The following is an 11,051-nucleotide window of genomic DNA, read 5'->3' on the forward strand; positions in this document are numbered from 1 at the left end:
TCATCTAAATGTAAAATTGACCTTCTTCAACGGTGAGCTGGCAGAGACGGTCTTCGTGAGGCAATCTCTGAGTTTCGCCATCAAGGTTGCGGAGCACAGGGTGCTCCAACTGTGCAAGGCACTCTATGGGCTGCAGCAGGCCCCATGAGCATGGAACACCAAGCTTGATGCCACGCTAGGCAAGCTTGGGTTCATGCAGTGCGCAACCCATCACACGCTCTACATGTGGTGACGGGGGAAGGAGGAGCACGTCGTTGGTGTATATGTGGATGACTTGATCGTTACCGGCGCACATGTGGAGGACATCGATAGTTTTAAGCATGAGATGTCAGCTCATTTTCGAATGAACAATCTCGGTGCGCTCTCCTACTACCTCAGCATCGAGGTGAGACAGGGGAAGGAGGCGCTAACGCTTGGTCAGAGTGCGTATGCTTCAAAGCTGTTAGAGCGGAGCGGCATGGCTGAGTGCAAGTCGTGCGTGACTCCGATGGAGGAGCGGCTGAAGCTAATGAAGGCCAGTACTATGGTGAAGGTAGATGCAACACTCTACCGGAATATCATCGACAGTCTGTGCTACCTAGTCCACATGAGGCTAGATATTGCGTTCGTTGTGGGCTACATCACCCGCTTCATGGAGGATCCCTGAGAAGATCACTGGGCCATGGTGAAGCGGCTGCTGCGCTACGTCAAGGGGACGATGGATCAGGTGATTGTCTTCCCCAAGACCCGTGGAAGTGGGCTGCAGCTCACTGTGTTTAGTGATGCAGACATGGTGGGGGGCATCAACGGACGACGAAGCACCTCTAGCGTGCTCGTCTTCCTTGGGTCGACTCCAATCTCATGGCTGTCGCTGAAATAGAAGGTGGTGGCGCTGTCCATGTGCGAGGCAGAGTACATGGCGGCGGCCACAGCATCGTGCCAAGTTGTGTGGTTGCACCGGCTGCTAGGTGAGCTGACAGGTGTGGAAGCTCACCCACCAGCACTGATGGTGGATAACTTGTCCGCCATCGCCCTTGTGAAGAATCCGATTCTCCACGACCAGAGCAAGGACATTGATATCAAGTTACACTTCCTCAGGAACTATGTCGATGGAGGGCAGATCGTCATCGAGTTTGTCGAAATTGGTCGGCAACTCGCGGACATCCTCACCAAGCCGCTCAGCCATCTTCGGTTCATGGAGCTAAAGAAGATGATCAGCATGGTGGAGGTTCTAGGGTTAGCAGTAGGATTAGGGAAGAATTGTAAAGTAATATGTTGCTCTCCCACTCCTTACACGCGGCAGGGGCAGGCGCCGAAAAGGGCTCCCTGCCGCACTGTAGCCACAACAGGGGCAGGCGCCAAAGTCAGCCCCATCGTCACATCTAGTCACTATAGCAGCATGGCAGCCTGGTGTGTCTGTATATTAGGATTAGATGGGTAGAGTTATATATATAGCTTCCCACTGCAACTCAGTAAATAGAGCGAGTTCAGTTTTGCCATCTGCTCTGCATAGCTCCGGCCAATGCTGGTGCTTGTGCTGTGTGTGCGCTCTGTTCTCCCTCCCTTCTTCTACCTCTAGCCATAGTGTGTGGTCGGTAACGACGGTGAGGAAATTTTTAAAATTTTAACACTTTTTCAAAACTAATTTTAAATCTAACACTGTTGTTTTTTTTAAAACTAACACTTTGGCCGCGCCTATTGCCCTGGCACGACCAAATGCCTATGCTGCGCCATGTATGGTGGCGCGGCAGAGGGCTGATGTGGCGGCGACCAGAAGCGCTAACCACTGATGTGGCAGGGCTCTGCCGCCCTGATCTGTGGCATGGTAAAGCCGGGTATAACCTCCGCCGCGGCCTGCATGCCCGAGCAGTCACCATTCCTGAGCAGCGCAGCAAGGTAGCCTGGCCGTCGAGCACGCCGTCCGCCCACCCGTGCCAGCCCGCCCGCCCGTGCCAGCAAGCCAGCCGCATCCGCCCACCCACGCCAGCCAGGCGGCCAGGCCACCGGCCGCCGCGCCCGCTCATCGGCCAGAACCTCCGGTCACACACGGCGGCTGCCCGCCTAGGCCTACGCCCGCGCCTCCCGGCCCGGTCTTGCGTGCTGCAGCGAGGTACTCCACTAATATAGTTAGCACAGTTAGTAAAGTTAGTAAAATTATTAAAGTATAGTTAGTAAAGTTAGTTAGTTTAGTTAGCATACGTAATATAATAAGTTAGTATATATAGTAAAGTTAGGTAGTTTAGTTAGTACAGTTATTGACTCTAGTTGTACATTGGATTTAGTCTAATTAGTTGTTGTAGTTAGCCTTATATAGATGTTAATATTTGATTAGTTAGTATAGTTATAGTGGACGAAATGCTTTCGATGACTTGATGAAGTTTCTTGAAATGCTTTTGCAGATGGATTGTTGTGTTAGAGTTTTGTACGGAGGAAGTGTTGGAGAGAAGATGGTATGTTTGAGGATATGGAAGAAGAATTGAAATGGTTTGATGAACCTCCTAGCTTCAACGACCTTTGTGTCCGTTTGAATACAAAGTTTGATAGTGATTTCACACTGAAGGGGAGGTTTGATACTGGGAAGACTAGGGCACACTATGTCCTCATACCCTTGTGCGACCCTGCTCACTGGTCCTGCTACACTAGGGTTCTCCAAGGTTCCAATGTGCCCATGGCTGAGGTGGTGGTGGAGAATGGGTACAGGATGCATGGTGTTCAGGACGGCCCGTCCATTGATGGTTTTGGAGGCAATGAACAAGAATTTGGGGTCAAAGGGGAAGCAACTCAGGATAACATGGATTTGGATGGTCAGTTGACATAGGAGTAGTTTCATTCAACTGCAGTAGGCTGTATAAGCAATGACTTCGATGTGAATGAGTTCGAACGGGAAGAGGAGGAGCAGGAGGAGGAGGACAGGATCGGTGATGTACTTAGCAATGATTCAGACGATTCTTATGATGACCAAGGAGGTACAGATACTATGGCAACACCGGCTGATGCTATGCCAGTACTAGTTCATACTATGCCATTACTAGTACCAACTAAGGTTTTGCAAGGTGTCCATGCTCAGGGTAGACTAGTCACAGATTTGGCTGTAGATGATACCCCCTATGATTCATGGGCTAGAATTAGCGAAGCGCAGCAGTATGTTCCACCACCACCTTACACAGCGACTGAGCTTGAGCAACTAAGGTCCAAGAACATACCTTTCAGGGGCATTCTGAACTATAGGGATGTCAGCATGACAGATATGGTAGTTTGTGATACCAGTCTCCAGCTGTGTAGGAATTCATTATATAACCATGAGAAAGAAACCCTTAGGAAAGGGATGATATTCAACATAATGTCAGAGATGAAACTCTTCCTTCAGGACCATGCTGTGTACCACCATAGACCGTACACCGTCACTCATTTGGACCAGGAGTTGAGGTACCACTTGATATGCAAAAACGGTTATCTGTGGAGGTTAAATGCACGAAGGAGACAGAGTGATGGCAAGTGGAGGATAACTAAACTTGTTGAACCCCAATCTTGCCTAGACAATAGGGGGAAGGAAAATCATCAGCAACTCACTGCATGTTACCTTGCCCATCGTATATTGGGGCTCGTTGATGACAATAATGACATCTCGGTGTATTCTTTACAACAGTCTATATCTGGATTCGTTAGGTACGATGTGACATACGGAAAGTCTTGGCGTGCTAAGCAAATTGCTTTGGCGATTCGATGGGGTACTTGGGAGGAAGCGTACAACAGGGTGCCCTGCATCTTATGTGCAATGCATTATTACAACCCTGGCTTGAAATGGTTTGTGGACACCGGAGGGATGTTTTTCTGAGACCCATTGAGGCATGTCCTCTATCGTGTGTTCTGGTCGTTCGCGCAAACGGAACATGCATTCCAGTTTCGTCGGCCAATCGTACTTGTTGATGGCACTTTCCAAATAGGAAAGTACAGGGGCACCTTGATGATGGCTGCTGCTGTTGATCCTGAGGACCAGATAGTACCCGTGGCTTTTGCTTTAGCAGAGGGAGAGAATAATGAATCGTGGTCATGGTTCATGCGGCTTCTACGTGTGCAAGTGCTTGGTCCAACTCGTACTATATGTTTGATCTCCGACCATCACGTAGGGATTCTTTATGCCACAGCTGAGCATATAGATGGGTTCCCGCCTCTAGTACATAGATGGTGCATGAGACACTTTGTCGCTAATTTCTGGCGGCATCAGCGGAAGCAGGAGGTATGTGACAAGGTAAAGGCTCTATGTTGTGTACGTACAGAGCACCAGATCAAGGAGACAAAGAGAGAACTAGACAATATGGTAAATGCAGCGAGAAAGGCCTAGTTAGAGGCCCAGATGGAATAGAAGGCTCAGTGGGCGTTAGCATATGATGAGGGGGGTTTCAGGTATGGCATCATGACCACTAACTCCTCAGAGTCCTTCAACCGTGTATTCACCGGAGTTCGATCATTGCCTGTGTCTGGAATTGTTGAGTTCTCCTTTCATAAGTGCAATGAATATTTTGTGAAGAGGTGGGAACTTGCGTAGAGAAATATAGCTGAGCAGGGGTGTTTTGGAAAGGCCAGAGCTAAACATTTGAAGGAGGCCGAGGAATTGGCCAAGCAGCACACCGCCGAGCCGTATGGACTCCGCCGCCATATCTTTAGTGTACGGGGCAAGGGTGGCACAAGCTTGGGCGGTGAACATTATGGTGGACGAAACTATCGAGTTGATCTTGAAAAGGTAGAGTGCAGTTGCAACGTCCCTCAGATCATGCATGCCCCATGCTCTCTATGATCACGGCCTGCAGCGTTTGAGGTTACAACTATGAGGATCTGCCATATATGTCACCCTTGTATCTCCGTTCGAACACCATTAGTATTTGGGAGATGAGCTTCGAGCCATACCTTGACCCAACGCAATGGCCACCTTATAATGGTTATGACTACGTGCCGCATCTGGATCTAATGAAGGTAGGGAAGGGTAGGAGGAAGAAGAAGCGACTAAAGGGGGACATGGACGCTATGAGAGGGTACGACGAAGACATATATGGTGGGGGAGACTTCAACGAGACCCGTGGCAGTAATCTTTTCTCCGTTTGCAAACAATCTAGCCACAAGGCTAGCCGACATAGAAGACAACATGTGATTTCATATTGTGTCCGTATTGCATAACAAGTAGTTCAAATTTTGCAATGCTACATAATGTTAATCTAAAATTTGTTAATTTGAACACTCTAACCCTTTGTTTATCATTTTGTAACAGGATAGCCCCTCCCACGCCGCACTAGCTGTGCCCCTTCTTGATGTGGAGTACGACGACCCCCTTCTTCTACCGGACGACGAGGTTTCCAAGAGGCGTTCAAGGGATCCTTACATTCGTGGGACTTAGTTCATTATGTCGAACGAATATTGTCATCGAAAACTTGTAGACTCATAAACCAATCAAAATGTTGTGTGACAACTTATAGTTTTGTCCATTTATTTTTGTCTATTTATTTGCTTCATGTTCGGTTTGTACAGCACTTGTAGTTTTGTACAGCACCGACAACAACTCAATTGTAGTTGGCCATTGTCTATCCGCGTCACTGCTACGCCATGGTCTATGGCGCGTCACTGATGCGCCATGTACTATGGCGCGGCACAGACACATCGTGGGCTCTAGCGTGGCACAACCATGCCTATGGAGCACCAGAACCTGGGCTATGGCGCGACAAATGATTACGTTCGTTTTAGAAATTTTGAACGCATGATACAAACAGATGTGATCACTTAAGATCGATCATGGGTAATTCGAGTACATGATACATGGGTACAATATATCAGTAGTTCAAATAGAATATAAGACAACACAATTGAATTTCTACTACATAGCTACATTGACCATTAATAAAGCATGGAACTAACAGACGACGCAATCAAAAACCCTCATCGTCCGAGTACCAATCCTCAACCACAACCCTGTTGCTGTGGCTAGGGTCACCTGCATTGCCCTGATCTGCCTTTCGCCTCTAGTAAGCGGCCTCCACTTCATCTGCGGTCTCTGCGGCCTGAGTGAAGAACGCGTCGTCATCCTCCTCCGCCTACAAGCCCGCCTCTGCTAGAGCAATGAGCTCGCTCAGTCTGGCAGTGTCGTCCTCAGCCTCCTCCGCCTGTAAGCCCGCCTCTGCTAGAGTGATGAGCTTGCTCAGTCTAGCAGTGTCGTCTTTAGCCTCATCCACCTGCAAGCCTACCTCTGCTAGAGCGATGAGCTCGCTGAGTCTGGCAGTGTTGTCCTCATCCTTGTCCCCCTCATCAGACAACACAATCGGTGATTCAACGGTGTGACCAGCTCACTTTCTATGCTGATCTAGCTTCTTTTCCTCATACATTGCATGGGCCACCTCTGCAGCATGGTCCTCGCTGCATCCAATGTATAAAATGCAATCAGTTAGCAACGCGATTATATTACATTTAAAATCAGGCAACGAAAAAAGGCTTTTAAGCACTCACTGGCACATAATGAAATAACATGCTCGTTCAAGACCTACATCTGTACTCTTGTCTCCTCCCTTGCCTCCTTCCTTGCCCTCTCCTCCTCTAATGCCACCCGTCTCTCCAATCCCCATTTGACAAGCCCAACGTCGATCGGGTTACAAATACCGCACTGTCTAGCAAACTCACGCATCTTGTCTTTGTGATGTTTAACAAAAAGGTTGACGTAGTCAGGTCCATATCCCCTCTTCCGTGCAATTACTTACCTCCCCTTCAGTTCATCCAAGAACTTAGCTTGACCATCATAACATTCCCACCTGCATTTCCTTGTGCTCTGTTCAAACGATATATTATATCATATATGCCTTAGCAAAATAAATAAAATACGATTTCATAGTTACCACAAAAATAACCAACCTCATCATAATCAATCATATGGCCGCAATAATGGCCTATTCCAAGCTCCGAAGGGACTAGACCGTAGTTGGATTTAACACCACATTCGCACTTGACTGGTGGTGCTTTGTAAATTAACCTTTCTTTCTTCTTTTGTTTTGCTTTTGGAGGTTCTTCGGGCCATTTGTTCTTAGGACCATACAACCACTCCTTGAAACGACACTTCTCTATTGAATACACCTAAATAACGTGACATTAGTACATGACACATATAGCTCAACATTTCAACAAATACACTTTGCACTTACTTCATGCTTGTTTGGACACATAAACTCCAACGTATTGTCAGGGTTTATCATGGCTCGGTCTCCGCAATGGCACAGAGGAGATTCCTCGAGTCGTCTAACTGCGGCTAAGTGCTTCTCCTTAGCCGTCATTGGAGGGGGGTTAGGGGGTGGTGGAACTCACCGCTCGAAGTGCTCTCGTGGATATCGCCCTCTCCACCAATCGTCGAAAAGGAGGTACCTAGGGTCAAACTTGTCTACACCGTCAATCCACTGAAAGAAAAACACCTCTCATAGTCCTACACAACAAAAATTCAACAAAATATTAGTAATCTAGTAATACAAATGAAGAAAAAGATAGTGGAAACAATTACTTACATTAAAATGACTGCACGTGTAGAAGCAACGAGCCGCTGTGTTCGGATGTCTCGATTGAAACACGTCGGCCAGACGACCACAGTCACAATTAGGGATAGGGAGTTCAGGAGGGATGGGGGCATCTTTGCTAGACTCGTCGGGGTACATTTCTCTAGGACGACCCCGTTTTCACCATAACTGCTCCCGAAACATGTCTTCCATCTAATAAAACAGTTCAAATTAAACATCAATCAAAACAAGACAAATTAATGTAAAATGTAATCATTTGCAATGCAACTAAAATTTTATAAACAAAAATTATAGCAACAAAAATATACATGGCAAACATACTTCTAACTAAATCAAACTAATATCTTCACCATAGTTCTCAAACATAATTTTCCTACTAACCTTAACTTCCATTCATAATATCCTATCCACCATTCAAACGAAATTAAAATGTGCGTCATTACCTAGAACTAGGACGAGGGGGGAGGGAGGCGGCCGGGGAATGGAAGGGAAGGGAGGGAGGCGGCAATGGAGGGCCGGGCTACCGCCGTTCGTGGCGCGGCGGCCGGCGTGCTTGGCGACGGGCGGGTGCGGGAGCGACGCCTAGGCAGCCTTGCTGCTCGGGTAGCGAGACTGGCCGCGGGGTTATACCCGGCTCTGTCGCGCCACGGATCAGGGCGCGGCACTGCCGCGCCAAGATCGGTGGCACGGTAGAGCCCTGCCTCGTTAGCGGTCAACGCTTCTGCTCGCTGCCACGTTAGCCCTCTGCCGCGCCGCCATGCGTGGCGCGGCACATGCATTTGGCCGTGCCAGGGCAATAGGCGCGGCCAAAAGTGTTAGTTTTTAAAAAAACCGACAGTGTTAAATTTAAAATTAGTTTCGAAAAGGTGTTAAAATTAAAAATAAATTCTAAGCAGACACTGACCTGACTAGTCCTCTCCACGATGCAGCCGGAAACGTGTAACCACGTTCCCGATTCACACACATTTATGTTCCCATATTATAAAATAATACCCTATGTTCCTGTTCCCTTTGAAAACATGGCTGCTAAGCAGGAATGTCACCAGCAAAATTTAAGTTATAGTATATATAAGCCCAGATCTCTAACCTTATTAAATTGTTTACGAGAGATCTAATTAAACTAAAGTCTTTTTATTAGTACACTCGTCGGTCGCCATTTTCTTTTACAAGGTGTATTATAATTTTTCATGATAGAATAGGGTGTGTATACGTTTATAAAGGTTTATATTTATATAGTTATGTTTATAGAAGTGAGTGTGTCTATGTATGTGAACGTGTGTATATCACCACATTTGTAGAGGTGAGTATGCTTGAGCGTCCGTTGACTGTGACTTGAAATACAACATTATATTTAGCAATTATAGGACATCTGTACACGCCAGACCAGGCTTTGCTCTATATATACCTATATAGCAGACAAGCTAAAAATCATGAATTCAAATACTCACGTCTTGACCTAGCTCCAACCTGTAGGCTCGTTTAGCAAGTTCGCCCGGGTAAGCCGGTAACCATGGCCAAGGCCGTGCTCCTGCTCCTAGTCCTTGTCACGCCCTTGATGATTTCCCTGCTTCGGTCCTCCTCCCTCGCCCTGAACCAGGACTTCTGCATCGCCGACCTGGCCCGCGGCGATACCCCGGCCGGGTATCCGTGCAAGCCCCAGAACGGCGTCACAGCCGACGACTTCTACTACCGCGGCCTCAACACGACCGGCCCGACCATCAACCCCTTCAACATCGGCCTGTCGTCGGCCTTCGTCACCCGGTTCCCCGGCGTGAACGGGCTGGGCATCTCCGCGGCGCGAGTGGACTTCGCCCCGGGCGGCATCGTGCCTCTGCACTCGCACCCGGGCGGCACCGAGCTCCTCTTCGTCATCGAGGGCGCCATCTCCGCCGGCTTCATCAGCTCCCTGACCAACCAGGTGTACGTCAAGACGCTGTACAAGGGCGACCTCATGGTGTTCCCGCAGGGCCTGCTGCACTTCCAGTACAACCTGGGCGACGACACGGCGGTGGCTCTCTCTTCCTACAGCAGCGCCAACCCCGGGCTGATGATCCTGGACTTCGCGCTCTTCGCCAACAACCTGCCATCGGACGTCGTGAGCAAGGTCACCGTCCTGGACGAATTGGAGGTCAGGAAGCTCAAGGCACTCTTCGGCGGGAGCGGCTAAGCCATTCCGCCCATTCGTTTCAACTCTTGGGCTGCAGGGTTAGATGAAGCTTGAATTGGTTGTGGTTGTGGACTTGACGTGTCAGATGAGGTTGAATTGGTCGTGGTTGTGGTGTCAGAATAATTTGCGCGCAAGGCAGGTGCACCTGTCATTTTAACGCCAAGTTGTGGTGCACTGGTTGGTGCTAGTCAATTGTCAAGTGGTGTGAGAATAAAGATAACGCGGTAATAAACGGCCCTTGAATTTAATTTGAAGTTGTCTAGCTAGTGGACAATCGGGTGTTTGAGGCTTATCATCACAACACGATTTTTTTATCCGTTAGATTCGAATTGAGTGTCTAGGTCAAATCCTCAGTCCGAGATTGTTTGAAAATAAATTAAAAAATCTGAATCCAAAAATATATGAATTTAAAAACAACTATTTCGGACTCTAAGTAACATCAAATCGAAAACTTATCAGCAACAAACTTGTAGACCAGGTTAGACACTGCAACTTTAGTATTAACCACGTGAACATTCAAGGTCATTTCAAAATTCTTATTTTTGAATTTCAAAATCTAAGAAAACAAAACACATGTTTAGGAATCTAAATGTTGGGACACAGATACCTTGGTTGCGAAGACAAAAGCTCCCCTTTTCATAGTTCGGTTGTTGTGTGTGCGGATGAAACTGCAAACTATTACCATTGTTCTCATTTTGGGCAGGGATTCTGCAGAAGCCTTCGACCGCGGAGACCGGCCGGCGAAGACCCGTGGCTGAAGTCTAGGACCGCGGGGGGGGGGGGGGGGGGGGGGGGGCAGGGCGACGGTCGCCCTGCAGAATACGGCGATACGACTCGGAAGATAGGAGAGAGCGAAGGCTAGGCCTCCACCCATCACGTGAGTTGCCTCGCCGGAGGGCATGTGCTGAAGTACAAATGGGCCTCCACCAGGCTCAGTGCTAAGGCCCATAAGACGAGGTCGTGCAGAGGGAGAAGACCTAAGATGCCCCGCAGGCTAGGCCTAGTACGTGCATATTCTCAGTATTTGTAGGGTAGAGTTGTAAAATAACTTCCTTATGTACCATGAACTATAAAATTGGAGAATTTTTATTTTTTATTACTTTTTTATTTAATATTTTCATAATAATCGCTTCTATTTTTTTTGTTGATTTGACCCTTTTGGTCGTGCAAGCGGCGCTGGCGCGACCAAATAACTTTGTCGCACCACATGCATTAGCGCGGTAACATCCACCACGTTAGACGACATTTTCGACGTGGAAAACGCTGTCACGCCACTCTCGCTGGCGTGATAGTATTGTTCTGTTGCGCCACCGGGAGTGGCGTGACAAGATAAAACTTTTGAAAAATCATAACTTTTTTATACGACG

At 48.0% G+C, this 11,051-nt stretch overlaps 2 protein-coding genes across 2 annotated transcripts; both read left to right on the top strand.

The window, feature by feature from the left end:
* Positions 1 to 325: 325 nt before the first annotated feature.
* On the top strand, positions 326 to 646 carry LOC136469661 (uncharacterized mitochondrial protein AtMg00810-like). The gene has a single exon (XM_066467762.1). It carries the CDS (start codon positions 326 to 328, stop codon positions 644 to 646), a length of 321 nt encoding a protein of 106 aa, XP_066323859.1.
* Positions 647 to 8,852: 8,206 nt separating this feature from the next.
* On the top strand, positions 8,853 to 9,916 carry LOC136473127 (germin-like protein 8-14). Its single transcript, XM_066470815.1, has one exon. It carries the CDS (start codon positions 9,028 to 9,030, stop codon positions 9,682 to 9,684), a length of 657 nt encoding a protein of 218 aa, XP_066326912.1. The 5' UTR covers positions 8,853 to 9,027; the 3' UTR covers positions 9,685 to 9,916.
* Positions 9,917 to 11,051: the final 1,135 nt, after the last annotated feature.

This window comes from Miscanthus floridulus, chromosome 8 (assembly GCF_019320115.1).
Source record: "Miscanthus floridulus cultivar M001 chromosome 8, ASM1932011v1, whole genome shotgun sequence".
Lineage (NCBI taxonomy): Eukaryota > Viridiplantae > Streptophyta > Magnoliopsida > Poales > Poaceae > Miscanthus > Miscanthus floridulus.

Excerpts from the sequence above, each read along its gene's own strand:
- LOC136473127 (XM_066470815.1), top strand. The coding sequence starts at position 9,028 with ATGGCCAAGGCCGTGCTCCTGCTCCTAGTCCTTGTCACGCCCTTGATG.
- LOC136469661 (XM_066467762.1), top strand. The coding sequence starts at position 326 with ATGTCAGCTCATTTTCGAATGAACAATCTCGGTGCGCTCTCCTACTAC.